We start from the raw sequence: 16,902 nt of genomic DNA, 5'->3' as shown, positions 1-16,902 counted from the left end.
TGGTGACGCTTCCGATGTTACAGGAACTGGTGACGCTTCCGATGTTACAGGAACTGGTGACGCTTGAGATGTTGCAGGAACTGTTGGCGCTTCCGATGTTATAGGAACTGTGGAAGCTTCAGATGTTACAAGAACTGTGGAAGCTTCAGATGTTATAGGAACTGTTGACGCTTCCGATGTTACAGGAACTGGTGACGCTTCCGATGTTACAGGAACTGGTGAAGCTTCGGACGTTACAGGAACTGTTGACGCTTCCGATCTTACAGGAACTGTTGACGCTTTCGATGTTACAGGAACCGATGACGCTTCCGATGTTACAGGAACTGTTGATGCTTCCGATATTAAAGGAACTGTTGACGCTTCCGATGTAATAGAAACTGTGGAAGCTTCAGAAGTTACAGGAACTGTTGACGCTTCCCATGTTAGAAGAACTGGTGACGCTTCCGATGTTACAGGAACTGGTGACGCTTCCGATGTTACAGGAACTGTTGATGCTTCAAATGTTATAGGAACTGTGGAAGATTCAGATGTTACAGGAACCGTTGACGCTTCAGATGTTACACTAACTGTTGACGCTTCCGATATTATAGGAATTGTTAAAGCTTCGATTAAAGGAACTGTTGACGCTTCCGATGTAATAGAAACTGTGGAAGCTTCAGATATTACAGGAACTGTTGACGCTTCTGATGTTACAGGAACTGATGTCGTTTCCGATGTTAAAGGAACAGGTGACGCTTCCGATGTTATAGGAACTGTGGAAGCTTCAGACGTTACAGGAACTGTGGACGCTTCAGATATTACAGGAACTGTGGACGCTTCAGATGTTACAGGAACCATTGACGCTTCAGAAGTTACAGGAATTTCTGACGCTTCGGGTGTTACAGGAACTGTTGATGCTTCCGATGTTATAGGAACTGTGGAAGCTTCAGATGTTACAGGAACTGTTGACGCTTCAGATGTTATAGGAGCTGTGGAAGCTTCAGATGTTACAGGAACTGTTGACGCTTCAGATGTTACATGAACTGTTGACGATTCAGATGTTACAGGAACCGTTGACGCTTCAGATGTTACAGGAGCTGTTGACGCTTCCGATGTTATAGGAACTGTGGAAGCTTCAGATGTTACAGGAACCGTTGACGCTTCAGAACTTACATGAACTGTTGACGCTTCAAATGTTACAGGAACTGTTGACGCTTCAAGTGTTACAGGAACTGTTGACGCTTCAGATGTTACAGGAACTGTAGACGTTTCCGATGTTACAGGAACTGTTGATGCCTTAGAGGTTATAGAAATGGTAAATGCTGTTGACTCATCAGTAGCAATTGGGATCTCTGTTGTTACAAAAAGCGTGGTTACTTCGGACGTTACGGGAACTGTTGATTTTATGGATTTTTCAGAAGTCGAATATGCTTCAGTTGTTCCAGGTGAAAAAATGCTTGATCTAGAAAACACAGAAATGTTGAAATCGGGCAACAGCTTGAAATTAAAATTCCACATCTACCGCATTTTGAGCGAATGTGATATCTCAAATTTTTGTAGCATTATTTTTCTAATGAACTAACCAAATCTATAAAATTACATAAAAGACAATTTTAGCAAATTGAAAGGAAAGAGACTTCAGATGAAATAACGACCCAAAGGTTCGTAGCAAAAGAGCCGACTTGGAGATAGTCCCCTCTATTAGACGCTAAGATTTTTTATTTAATAAACTTTCAAAAAGTAATATTACGATAGTTTTGATATCTTAAAAAAAATAGCAGAATCTCACCTACACTTGTATTCATTGTTGATCAATAAACATTCACCATCGCAAACATCACATCTGGAAAGAGGATCTGTAGAGCTGATTGGATAAGTAACTGAAGTATATTTAATATCTAATGGTGTAGTTACTATGGTATCTATTAAACCTTCTGTAGTATCATCAAGATCCGTGAAAGCTACTAGTGTAGTTTTAGTGGTATATTCAATAACTGTGGAACCTTTTGGCGTAGTTTCTGTAGTATCATCAAGATCTGTAGAACCTACTGGTGTAGTTACTGTAGTATCATCGAGGTCTGTAGAACTTACTGGTGTAGTTACTGTAGTATCATCAAGATCTGTTGAACCTGCTGGTGTAGTTACTGCAATATCAACAATGTCTGTAGAACCTACTGGTATAGTTAATGTAGTATCATCCAGGTCTGTAGACGTTATTAGTGTAGTTACTGTAGTATCATCTAGATCTGTAGAAACTACTGCTGTAATTACTGTAGTATCATCAAGATCTGTAAAATCAACTGGTGTAGTTACTGTAGTATCATCAAGGTCTGTAGAACCTATTGCTGTAGTTACTGTAATATCATCAAGATCTGTAGAACCTACTGGTGTAGTTACTGTAGTATCATTAAGATCTGTAGAACCTACTGCTGTAGTTACTGTAATATCATTAGGATCTGTAGAACCTACTGGTGTAGTTACTGTAGTATCATCCAGGTCTGTAGAACTTATTGGTGTAGTTACAGTAGTATCATCAATGTCTGTAGAACTTACTGGTGTAGTTACTGTAGTATCATCAATATCCGTAGAACCTACTTGTGTAGTTAATATAGTATCAAGATCTGTAGAACCTACTGGTGTCGTTAATGAAGTATCATCAAGGTCTGTAGAACCTACTGGTATAGTTAAAGTAGTGTCATCAACGTCTGTAGAAGGTATTGATGTAGTTACTGTAGTTTCATCAAGATCTGTAGTACCTACTGGTATAGTAACTGTAGTGTCATCAAGATCTGTAGATCCTACTGGTGTCGTTACTGTAGTATCATCAAGATCTGTAGAACCTGCTGGTGTCGTTACTGTAGTATCATCAAGATCTGTAGAACCTACTGGTGTCGTTACTGTAGTATCATCAAGATCTGTATAACTTACTGTTGTCGTTACAGTAGTATCATCAAGGTCTGTAGAACTTACTGGTGTGGTCACTGTAGCATCACCAAGGTCTGTAGAACTTAATGGTGTGGTTACTGTAGTATCACCAAGGTATGTAGAGCTTAATGGTGTGGTGACTGTAGTATCTTCAAGGTCTGTAGAACTTATTGGTGTAGTTACTGTAGTATCATCAATTTCTGTAGAACTTACTGGTGTAGTTACTGTAGTATCATCAAGGTCTGTAGAACTTACTGGTGTAGTTAATGTTGTATCATCAAGATCTGTAGAACCAACTGATGTAGTTACTGTAGTATCATCAAGATCTGTAGAACCTACTGGTGTCGTGACTGTAGTATCATCTAGATCTGTAGAACCTACTGGTGTCGTTACCGTAGTATCATCAAGACCTGTAGATCCTACTGGTGTCGTTACTGTAGTATCATCAAGATCTGTAGAACCTACTGGTGTGGTTACTGTAGTATCATCAAGATCTGTAGAACTTACTGTTGTCGTTACTTTAGTATCATCAAGGTCTGTAGAACTTACTGGTGTGGTCACTGTAGTATCACCAAGGTCTGTAGAACTTACTGGTGTCGTTACTGTAGTATCATCAAGGTCTGTAGAACTTACTGTTGTCGTTACTGTAGTATCACCGAGGTCTGTAGAACTAATTGGTGTAGTTACTGTAGTATCATCAATGTCTGTAGAACTTACTGGTGAAGTTAATGTTGTATCATCAAGATCTGTAGAACCTACTGGTGTCGTTACTGTACTATCATCAAGATCTGTAGAACTTGTTGTGGTCGTTACTGTAGTATCATCAAGATCTGTAGAACCTACTGGTGTCGTTACTGTAGTATCAGCAAGATCTGTAGAACCTACTGGTGTCGTTTCTGTAGTATCATCAAGGTCTGTAGAACTTACTGGTGTGGTCACTGTAGTATCACCAAGGTCTGTAGAACTTACTGGTGTGGTTACTGTAGTATCATCAAGGTATGTAGAACTTAATGGTGTGGTTACTGTAGTATCATCAAGGCCTGTAGAACTTATTGGCGTAGTTACTGTAGTATCATCAATGTCTGTAGAACTTACTGGTGTAGTTACTGTATTATCATCAATATCCGTAGAACCTGCTTGTGTAGTAAATATAGTATCAAGATCTGTAGAACCTACTGGTGTCGTTAATGTAGTATCATGAAGGTCTGTAGAACCTACTGGTGTAGTTACTGTAGTATCATCAAGGTCTGTAGATCCTACTGGTGTAGTTACTGTAGTATCATCAAGGTCTGTAGAACCTACTGGTGTAGTTACTGTAGTATCATCCACTTCTGTAGAACTTATTGGTGTAGTTACTGTAGTATCATCAATATCCGTAGAACCTGCTTGTGTAGTAAATATAGTATTAATATCAGTAGAACCTACTGCTGTAGTTACTGTAATATCATCAAGATCTGTAGAACTTACTGTTGTCGTTACTGTAGTATCATCACTGTCTGTAGATCTTACTGAAGTGATCACTGTGGTATCATCAAGGTCTGTAGATCTTACTGGTGTGGTTACTGTAGTATCATCAAGATCTGTAGATCCTACTGGTGTCGTTATTGTAGTATCATCAAGGTCTGTAGAACTAACTGTTGTCGTTACTGTAGTATCATCTAGATCTGTAGATCCTACTGGTGTCGTTACTGTAGGATCATCAAGATCTGTAGAACCTACTGGTGTCGTTACTGTAGTATCATCAAGGTCTGTAGAACTTACTGGTGTGGTCACTGTAGTATCACCAAGGTATGTAGAACTTACTGGTGTAGTTAATGTAGTGTCACCAATATCCGTAGAACCAACTAGTGTAGTTATTGTAGCAACATAAAGTTCTGTAGAACCTACTGGTGTAGTTACTGTAGTATCATCTAGATCTGTAGAACCTACTGGTGTAGTTACTGTAGTATCATCAGTATCTGTAGAACCTGCTGGTGTCGTTAATGTCGTTTCATCAAGATCTGTAGAACCTGCTGGTGTAGTTACTGTCGTATCATCATAATCTGTAGAACCTAATGGTGTAGTTACTGTAGGGACATCTAGATCTGTAGAACCTGCTGGTGTAGTTACTGTAGTATCATCTAGATCTGTAGAACCTGCTGGTGTAGTTACTGTAGTATCATCTAGATCTGTAGAACCTACTGGTGTAGTTACTGAAGGGACATCAAGATCTGTAGAACCTACTGGTGTAGTTACTGAAGGGACATCAAGATCTGTAGAACCTACTGGTGTAGTTTCTGTAGTGTCATCTAGATCTGTAGAACCTACTGGTGTAGTTACTGTAGTATTATCAGTATCTGTAGAACCTACTGGTGTAGTTACTGTAGTATCATCAATATATGTAGAACCTACTGGTGCAGTAACTGTAGTATCATCAAGATCTGTAGAACCTACTGGTGCAGTAACTGTAGTATTATCAAGATCTGTAGAACCTATTGGTGAAGTAACTGTAGTATCATCAAGATCTGTAGATCCTACTGGTGTAGTTACTGTAGGAACACCTAGATCTGTAGAACCTACTGGTGTAGTTACTGTAGTATCATCTAGATCTGTAGAACCTACTGGTGTAGTTACTGTAGTATGATCTAGATCTGTAGAACCTGCTGATGTAGTTACTGTAGTATCACCAAGATCTGTAGAACCAATTGGTGTAGTAACTGTAGGGACATCTAGATCTGTAGAACCTGCTGGTGTAGTTACTGTAGTATCATCTAGATCTGTAGAACCTACTGGTGTAGTTACTGTCGTATCATCATGATCTGTAGAAGCTAATGGTGTAGTTACTGTAGGGACATCTAGATCTGTAGAACCTGCTGGTGTAGTTACTTTTGTATCATCTAGATCTGTAGAACCTACTGGTGTAGTTACTGAAGGGACATCCAGATCTGTAGAACCTACCGGTGTAGTTACTGTAGTATCATCAAGATCTGTAGAACCTACTGGTGTAGTTACTGTAGTATCATCAAGGTCTGTAGAACCTACTGGTGTAGTTACTGTAGGGACATCTAGATCTGTAGAACCTACTGGTGTAGTTACTGTAGTATCATCAAGGTCTGTAGAACCTACTGGTGTAGTTACTGTAGTATCATCAAGATCTGTAGAACCTACTGGTGTAGTTACTGTAGTATCATCTAGATCTGTAGAACCTACTGGTGTAGTTACTGTAGTACCATCAATGTCTGTAGAACCTACTGGTGTAGTTACTATACGAACATCTAGATCTGTAGAACCTACTATAGTTACTGTAGTATCATCAAGATCTGTAGAACCTACTGGTGTAATGACTGTAATATCAATATCTGTAGAACCTACTGGTGTAGTTACTGTAGTATCATCAATATATGTAGAACCTACTGGTGCAGTAACTGTAGTATCATCAAGATCTGTAGAACCTACTGGTGTAGTTACTGTAGGGACATCTAGATCTGTAGAACCTACTGGTGTAGTTACTGTAGTATCATCAAGGTCTGTAGAACCTACTGGTGTAGTTACTGTAGTATCATCAAGATCTGTAGAACCTACTGGTGTAGTTACTGTAGTATCATCTAGATCTGTAGAACCTACTGGTGTAGTTACTGTAGTACCATCAATGTCTGTAGAACCTACTGGTGTAGTTACTATACGAACATCTAGATCTGTAGAACCTACTATAGTTACTGTAGTATCATCAAGATCTGTAGAACCTACTGGTGTAGTTACTGTAATATCAATATCTGTAGAACCTACTGGTGTAGTTACTGTAGTATCATCTAGATCTGTAGAACCTACTGGTGTAGTTACTGTAGTACCATCAATGTCTGTAGAACCCACTGGTGTAGTTACTATACGAACATCTAGATCTGTAGAACCTACTATAGTTACTGTAGTATCATCAAGATCTGTAGAACCTACTGGTGTAGTTACTGTAATATCAATATCTGTAGAACCTACTGGTGTAGTTACTGTAGTATCATCAAAATTTGTAGTACCTGTTATAATTTTAGTAGTGTCATTAGCATCTGTTGAAGCCATGGTATCATCAAAATCTGTTAAACCGAATATGGTAGATTCGTCACTTAATATTGAACTTGGGGTAATAACCATTTCGGTTTGTGTATGCGAGGTTACTTTGTCATCATCAATTGAGAACGTTTCGTCAGATACTGTAGAATATTCCTCTGTTGTATCTATCGTTGAACCTTCTTCTAAAGAAATCGGCGTTAAATCGGTATAGAATGTGGTGTCCTGTACTAATGTTGGATCTCTCTGTGTTGTATATTCTGACAAAGTAACATTTTCAAATTGTGTAGAAGGAGATTCTGTAAATGCTATGTCATCGGTGGTTACCGCAGTGAACTCAGTAATAGTTGAATCATACACATTGGTAGCGGCGTCTAGTGTAATGTCGTTGAGCAAGTGGGTTGGTCTGGGAACTGTTGTTGACAAGCCTGTTGCATCATCCACACTATCTGAAAGGAATAAATCCATAGATCACCTTCTTAGAAACATACCACAACTAAGCAGCGCGATCTGGGTTATCAGAAAATTCACCAGAAAAAACGATAACTTAGCTCTTTCAATTGATGTTCTTGTCTTTCATCAAATAGAATATATTATATCTTCAATATAACAACTAAATCATAATATAACAAACTACTTACCAGTAGTAGATGGTGCACTGAAAAAAACGGAACTGTTTACTTTTATGTTAAGGAATAGAAATAATAAAACAGAACTTGGACGATCTTCTTACAACGGACCTATTTTCAAACTTTGAAACAAAATGATGTAAGCTGTGTTTAACTGAAAGAATGACACTTCTTTAAACAAACATTCTGAACTTGCCTCGAAATGTAGACATGAGAAAAAGTTCTACTTGTCCAACTTCAGTAGGGACGAAGTCTGAAAACAGATCAGTTGTCTGAAGATCGCATTACGCGAAACTGTGAGTACTAACATGATGCAAGTTCTGTTTTAATATTTCTATATCACTCTACAATTCTACTGAGCAATATTTATTTTTGGGGTTGTTTAATGGCTTCTTGTGAATGTTTGAAACGCCGACCACCGACCATGAGCGAATGCAAGCGTATTACTGTGGTTGACGGCGTCAGAAATATAAATCCACCTTTGTTATATGGTATTGTATGTTAAGGAATACGATAAGGTTTTCATGCCTGTGTACTTGTATCCAGGGTACTAGCTTGAATTTGGCCTATTCCGATTTCCCATCCATCATGTAATTCCCGTATATATGATTTTATTCTTGCCAAGGCCATTCTGTCCGTTCATTATCAATATTTGTTTCCAAGCTTTTGAGTAACAAAACACATCAAGCTAGTACATTTTGAAGATGTGCTGGCTGCAATATGCTTGGGTATACGGAGCCCAAAATATTTTTAACTTACTTGCAAACAGGTTCGTTATTATCACCTAAACTACATGTACCATTACACAATATACAGGTTACACTGTCTTGATAAGTTTCTGCAAGAGATCGTAAATGACAAAACAAAGTGATAAACACAATGGAAGTTTTCTGCATACATGCCTGATGAGTTCAGTTCACCTAATCTAGTAAGATCAATTCTTCCAAAGACCAGTTCTCCATTCCCTTATATGCGCCAAGCTCCACTTTCAAAATGTTTATCAATTTACATAGGTTGTGCCCCTCCACCCTGGAAAATTTGGTGGTCTCTGCTCGGCCACCTTAAATAATGTTTCATAGAAACACTACTGGATATATATTTTGTATATGCGAGATTATGAAGATATTCAATTTTGTTTTCGAAGCCAACAATGTAAATGTATTAATAGCTTCCTAGGTTGTTTGTTTAACAAGACTCGGAAAGCCAATACTCAAAACCGCAAATCCCATCCAAATTTTGAAACCTTATATAACACATACCTGGTGTTTGAAAGGCAACTTTTACATTCGTGGTAACTGGGGTACAGGATTCGTTAAGTTTTAAACAACCGTCAGCATTAAGATTCTGTAGACTATTGGCTAGAGTTAAACAGGTCGAATCGTTCTTACAATCTTGTGTAGGTAATTTACTTCCAGTTGAATATCGCACTTTGAATTCAATAACAAGACTTCCATTTCTAAAAGTGAAATGATATTTAATTTCACATCCATCTTTTCATCGGTTGACTCGACTAACATTTAAAGTTACTCTATACAGTGTACAATTAGTGTCAATTTGTAATGACGATGGGTTTAGCCCATTCTTTCGATTTCCAAATATCGAAAACTAGAGGTTTATGAACATTTTTCTCCATGTCAGATCTGAAAACTAAACTTTAGGGCAATCTTAATGAGTGACATGAAAGATTCACCTACCTTATTCTTATGACATCAATACTAACGATATTTGGATCATTAAGCTCTGCGAGAAGCTGAAAGTAAGATATAATCTATATAGAAAGATTTTTTGAAAGGAAAATTGACGGGATTTTTGGATTTGCAGTGCCAAGGCGGTGAATTAAAAGTTTTGGTCTGGGGTTTTGGACCGCACACAAAGGTCAATAATGGTCATTTTCAAGTGGCGTCAGTGCAGTTACACCCATACACCAACGTTAATGGCCATAAGTGCGTAAAATATAAAAAACATTGCCTGTTGACTTCTAAAAACATTGTAAGAATTCCCTTACAAAACAATTAAATTAAATTAACATGCGAGCCATGCCTATATAACACTTAAAAATCAAATGATTATCGTTTTTATGTGATATTTGTAATTACTGTACTTACCGCTTGTTCTGCTTTTAATCTCATTACTTTATATTCATCTGATGTTTCATCAATATATTTATCATCAAATGTGTCATTTACTGCTACCTGGACAAACATTACAGCCACTGGCACTACAAGATACATAATTATATTACACTACGTATGACAGTACGTATTGTAGGATAACCGGATAGCAAATGCTTATCCTAAAGTTATCCGGATAGCAATACAAGTTGGTAAAACATATAAGCATAGACATGTATTTATATCTCAAACTGTTGTATAGGGTGTCACCATCTGGTGCTAAGGCTTTAAAAGTCACTGTGTCATCAAACTAAATATTTTTTAAATGCATCAATATAAGTTAGTTATTGTTCTTACATTGTTTACATGATTTGATGTCGAGTTCCAGTTCATAACCATCATGGCAACCACAAAAATAACTTCCTTGGGTATCAAAACAAATATGTTCACAACCATTATCATCTTCTACCAAACATTCGTCAATATCTGGAAAAGATAAGAGAGGTTGCGTCAAAATACTCCAATAACAAGAAAATGAAAATGTTTCTTGCATAATATCTCGGCACTTTGGTATAAGGGGTTGAAAGCCGACACCGGGCCAACTCTCGGAAACACAGGCACAGGCATCAGAATTGTTCTTACCTTCGGCACCTAATCACATAGCAGACGATAGTCGCTACCGAATGAGCTATTCCAGCACTTTGGGCTAGTGACGAGAAAAACGAGGGTGAAAGTTTGAAAGTATTACATAGCATACTGTGAATAATTGCACGGGTTTCTGTGATTCTCAGTTTGAACATAAAATCTACCTACTTGAACAAGAAAATCCGTCTTTAAGGAAGCCTACATCACATTCACAAGCATATGTTCCGTTCTGGTTTACACAGGTGTGTTCACAGCCATGATCTTCTCTTGAACATTCGTCAACATCTTGACAAATCTTCAGAGTTGTGTTCCACTTGTAGCCGGAGTCGCATCCACAACTGTAAGAAGGACCTTTCTGGTTGTAGCAAGCTAAGTTACTGGGACATGGAGTACTGCTACAATCATCAAGGTCCTGTGAGCAGGTTTCACCATACCATCCTGGTAAACAACGACATCCTTCAAGTGGGTCACATTCTGATGTACCTTCTCCACAGTTACATAGATTCTTACAATCTTCTCCCCAATGGAACTGATCACATTCTGGAAATCGTAGAAATACAATTTTGTGTAATGCGTCAATCTTTTATCATGATAATAATTATCATGATACAAGATTGTATAATATTGTTTATATACAAGGGGCTGTTACATAGCGCTAAAATTTTCTCATGAAGTCCGTGGCCAGATTTGATTGTTTTGGGGGCAAATAACATATCCGTAGGAAATGTCGTATGGTATTTAGTTGCAGTAGTGGAATTGGTCTGTTGTCAGAATTTGTTAAGGGGGGGTGGCTATGGGACTGTTTCCAACATTAAAATAATGTATTCTGCCCCTCATATCAAATATTAATACAAACAGATTAATACAAAATGAAAATCAATTTACTTATTGCTAATTATATATACTATAATTATAAAGAGAATTAGAACTATACCTTTACAAGACCTCATGTCGATATCCAATCTGAATCCTTTAGGGCACAAACACTTGGCTATGTTAAAAACTCCCGTACCTTCAACTTTACAATCAAAACTACAGCTGGCGTGTGAACAAAGATTCAATTCTATTCAAAAGAAAGAAAGAGAAAATTCAGTAAATGATACAAAAATGCATTATCAAGCAATGGAGGATGGCAGCACAATGCATTGTGCAAAAGCGAAATTATTAATTGTCGAGTAACTGGTACAATCTGTGAAACACGGGGCCTTCAGTTATTGTTCACCGATGTACATCATTATCAGGGGCAGACTATCCAACGCAAAACCGTAGCGTGGTGGAGGTATATAGAGCATATTGCCTTGATTTTGAAATACCGACAAAAGTTGGGTTTTTTCAATTATATATTTTAAATCCATCCAGATCCCCTTTTCCTCATTTCAACTAGGATTGCGTAACGACCTTGTAATGTAATGTTTCAAAAGGCTTACTTAAGCATGATGTGTTGGTACTTTCATCTAAGATGTATTTCCTTGGGCATTCACAACTCGTGGTTCCATTAGCTAAGGTACACACAGCTGGTGATATACATTTATCTCTTGAGCTACCACAAACATCTCTTTCTGAAACAATGTTTTACTAGGAACAAGCCAACAACTTAAAGTCCACATTCTGTCATATGAGTATTGCATTGTAGTTCCTTGACGTTATTTCAAGAACAACCCATGCCTTATGTTTCCCATCTGCACAGCAGAGCTTTTCTTTCCATGCATCTGAAGCTGTAAGTGTTCACCATTTAAATAAAGAAAACCAACATTAACATTTCTTACCAAGAGAACATGATTGTCTATCCGAACTTAGAATATAACCACTAAAACACAAGCAGTTGTACCATCCATCTACATTTTCACATTTGTGTTCACAATGGTCTCTGTTCAACTCACATTCGTTTATATCTGAAAGACGTAAGACATTAAATTATAGTTAAACCAAGAAACATACTTACACAATTTCCAAATTTCGAGGGAACATTAAGGTATCCATTAGCGCGATCAGAAGTAACAAGTAAGATAATCAAAAAATGTTCACGATCATCACCCAGTGATTACAATCCATTATAGAATATGAGAAACAGAGAAGAAGTTGTGATTTGCTCTTAATTTCTGATTGTTCTGGTTTTCACCTCACAAGAGGATCGCCACAATAATTGGTCGTTTACAAGCCCTAGACTACGGTTGTGGGATCTGTACAGAACTGACCTTTGCACAAACCATCATCCATTTCATAACCATCTATGCAGCCACAAAAACATCCGCCGTAGGTATCAACACAGGTATGGTGAGGTCCAGTACAGTTATGTAAGCCGATCGCACATTCATCAATATCTAGGGAGATAAGACATGCATTAATTTGGGCTTCGAAGGGGAGAAGAAGGGAAGCAGGGAAGCAGGGGGGGGGGGGATTGTCTTCTCACAACCGACCAACAAAAGATTCTGACAACCAACAATTCCATTAATGCAAAAGAACACCATTCACCATTGTCCCCCGGAATATATTAATGGCCCCTCAGAATATATTACTGGCCCCTCCGAACAATCAAGTCTGGCTACTGATATTCGATATTGTGATTCAATATATACTAAGCTACTCATTAGTCCAAAAGCTAATAAGTATAACCAAAACTCACTTTGACATTTGCTGTTAACAAGTTCGTAACCATCTGCACAGGAACACAAATAACCACCATCAATATTAATACATCGCTGATGCAAGTCGCTACATAGAAACGTATCAGCACATTCATTAATATCATCTTCACAGGTTACACCACTCCATCCAGGTTTACAAATACAGCCTTTTGAAGAACACTTTTCTGAATTTATTGAACATTCAGAGCATTCCCGTTCACAATTAATTCCCCAGTGCATATCATCACAAACTAGAATAAACAAATTGCAATAAATTTGGAAATATTTGGATGTAATTCAAAAAGTTACCAACAATTAGTCCATACAACTGCAAGACAACTAGGTGCTAGATTAGCGGATTAATTGGTCCGGCATGTCCAACATATCCTACTTGTCTAAACAAAGCAGATAGCCGTCATATTTCGTATTCCACTCATATTTCTTATTTCCTATTCCACTAAGTGCACTCTTTATTTAGAGAGTAGTCCATGCTGTACATTGTGACGGTGTCTGTGGTCAGGATTATCACCACCCATTGAATATTAGAAACGTGTGCATTTTACAGTTTTATTATGTTAGCTTATCCCTTCACAAAGTTTCAGTCGAAGAATTAAAGGATAAAACTTCACTTACCTTCACAAGTTCGTTGATCTTTCAACAGTTTATAACCATAATGACATGAACAATCATAGCTTCCATTTGTATTTCGACAGTGTTGAATACATTTGTGGAAGCTTTGACATTCGTCTACATCTGTAAAAAATGGGTAATAATAATGAATTTTTGAAATATCGTGGTCACGGTACCACAAATGATGCTGAGTCAAAAACTAACATTGACGACTGTTATGCTGTGATCAAAAGCGAAAAACCTTAGAATGTTAAAAAAAAAAAACACATATCAAAATTCAATTCCGAGCTTGATAATGTGTGCGTATAGAAAAATGCTATATCCGATGAGCATAGCAATGGCTTAACTAAGTGAATGGGGGTCCGTGGACTTAAGAGGGTTGGGGCCTTTCCCCCGAGAAATCATATGCTTTCCTTAACTGTTTTCTCTGGGGTTGGAGTCCCAGTAGGGGTTCGGGTCCGTGAACTTGTGGTTGTTGAGCCACTGGAACAAAGATCATACCTTTACAAGTTCTTCCATCCTCATCTAATTTGTATCCAGTAGGACATAGACAACTTTTTTCATCGCAGTAGTGAGAACATCCGAGAATTGAACATTCTTCTTCCGGTGAATCTTAAAATTAAGCAATATAGTTCATCAGTTCATTAGCTGCTACCAATGTATTGCCAAACCGTTATTTTTTATTTCGGCTCTGGACTTCGGATCCTTAGTACATGTTTTTTTTATATCAAAATATATATATTTTGCTTGCCAAGATGCTTTAATAAAGACAATGCTCGCTCAAATTTACTGTGACGTGGTTCACTTACTTACGGAAACTGAATCTATCAATCGAAAGAGATCATCGTAGGTTATTGGTGCTGATTACAGTGTTACGTCAAGTATGAAAGTGTCCAACATAGCAGATCTGATTAAACTGCAGAGAATGCGATAGATTCACTATTTACTAATATCCTTTAGAAGGCTTAAATCAATGTGTAATAATCCAATATTACAAAATCAGTAACACATACCTCTGATACAAGTATTATTATTTGTATTATAAGTATATCCATCGTAACATTTACATTGAAAAAATCCCTCTCTATTAATACATATTTGTTGGCAGTTACTGCGTCCGTCAAGACACTCATCGATATCTAAAAATTGAAATAGGCATGTATAAAAGAGGTTCCGCTGTAATAGCACGAACGAGTCAAAATATGCTTGTACTTTAGGTGATTTTTTCTGGTAACCAATCGCATCTTTTTTACTTTGCCTAGCTAAGTTAGCCAGTGTTCACAGCTCACCATCGAAATTTCAGCCTTCAAACCCATGTGTGTCCAGAATTATCTGCATTTGAAAGTTAAAAAGACGACTCGTCTTTTCTTTAAAGTATATTATATAGAAAAGACAAAATAAAGTATAAAGGTATTTTTAAGGATTTATGGACATTTCTGGCTCTTCTGAAGACTAATAGTAATAACGTATATTCAAGACTCAAATTAATCCCCAAAAATGGCGAACCTATCCTCTTAATAACAGGCCGACACCAAAGTCGGGAATCAGGGCCTTACTAAGATTGTAAACGTTACCTATACATTGTCCACTGTGTGTCATTCTATAACCATTATGACAAGAACATTTAAATGATCCCGGTATATTAGTACAAACATGGTGGCAAGATTCTTTATATCTCGTGCATTCATTTTCATCTGAAAATAATATATTTTATTTAGTTGAGATCTGAAACGTAACCTCTTTATTTATCCATCCACGTGACAAAATTCTCTTTGTAAAAAATTGGTATTGTGTTTGAAGATGAAAAACTTGAAAATCATTTTGAGATTTCATGTTCAATGTTTAAGCGGCATCTCAAAAAGGTTAACGAAAAAAAAGGCCTACTTTCGGCAAGTGTGTTTGTCTATAGATGTACTTTTATATAAAATTTAATGTCCCCATGAGACAATGGACTTACCGGGTGTTATGACTAAAGAATAGAATATTGAAAAACGCTTATAAGTATTTTCAAAATTACTGAATCACTTAGTTTAATGGATTAATTGCATTATAGAGGGATTCAATTTGTTTGTTATCTTCAGAGGTAGTATACCATTACCTCTGACACGGATTTCAGCAAGTTAATTGATGTTGCATTCGGTAGGTATATTCCTTTTTGGTAAAAATTCAACACTTACCTATACATTTATCGTCAATCTGACTATACCCAGGTGGACAATCTATACAGCTATAGCCTCTACTAGTTATGTATTGTACATCTGGTGGATTATCATGACATTTTGAACTGATACAAGGATTATTAACACAACCGTCTATCTCCGCTTCACAATCAATTCCTAGGGAGATACGATAGAAAAAATAAAAGGTTGCCTTCATGAAAATCCGACACCCACCGACATGGACATAGTCTCCGACGCCCAGACAGCAAACAATTAAAATTTGAAGAAACTAAATTTTTTCGAATAATGTTTCCCCATAACCAAAGCGGAAGTGGATTTACAACTAAACAGATTCAATAGCCACTGTGGACTCGGTTAATTACAAAGATTTTAAGCAACCTATTCAGACCATCTTTCGTTGAAGCTGTACATAGACAAAGAGGGACTGGATGATAAAGGCTGGGAAGTTTCCAGTGACAAAACAACGCAGCATGTACAGAAAAATAGCCTGCTTTATTAACTAATAGAAATATATCTAACTGTAACGCGTGCACAGCCTGTACCAGGTCAGCCCCTTCGACATGCGACACGAATGAATATAGAATTAAATAATGAATCACGTATGCAAATGGAAATAACCGCCTACCATTAAATCCAACATCACACTGACATCTATGAACCATGAAATATTGAGAGTTTGACATGCCGTATTGATACTGACAAACACCATGTCCACTGCAATTCGGACAAACATTGACCAACACCGGATACACTTGAGACATTCCTCCACCAGTATCTTCAGAAGCGAACCTAAACAAAGAAACATAGGGGGTCATACGGACTTTTTATTTGCAAATATCAAGATATCTTTAACTCCACACAATGTGACAGGGGAGAGGGGGGATTAAGATGTTTATAAGGCTGCAAATACACGAGGTATGGTCCGCACACGATTAATAAACTCAAGATAATATACTTCTTAAGCAACGTTTATAATAATATAACTAATATATACCTACTCAAATTTAACCGGCTCCAAATCCTGGGGAGTATATTTGAATCCAAGGCGGACAGATGATGCACATTCACTATAGGTATTGTGAGATCCATTGAGATACAGGGTCGTGTTATAGGACTTGTACTGTGATTCTGCTCTTGCTAT

At 37.4% G+C, this 16,902-nt stretch overlaps 1 protein-coding gene across 1 annotated transcript; it reads right to left on the bottom strand.

Moving 5' to 3' along the window:
* Positions 1–10,022: 10,022 nt before the first annotated feature.
* Positions 10,023–15,264, bottom strand: LOTGIDRAFT_133333 (hypothetical protein; the record flags this gene model as incomplete). The annotated part of the gene is made up of 6 exons (XM_009067553.1): positions 10,023–10,168; positions 10,496–10,765; positions 12,121–12,219; positions 13,585–13,704; positions 14,595–14,709; positions 15,112–15,264. Coding segments are annotated over 6 exons (903 nt in total), but the record flags the coding sequence as incomplete, so codon positions are not given.
* Between the last annotated feature and the right edge of the window lie 1,638 nt (positions 15,265–16,902).

Source organism: Lottia gigantea (genome assembly GCF_000327385.1).
Source record: "Lottia gigantea unplaced genomic scaffold LOTGIsca_83, whole genome shotgun sequence".
Lineage (NCBI taxonomy): Eukaryota > Metazoa > Mollusca > Gastropoda > Lottiidae > Lottia > Lottia gigantea.
The sequence above is the reverse complement of the archived record's forward strand: the minus strand, read 5'-3'. Positions and strand labels throughout refer to the sequence as shown.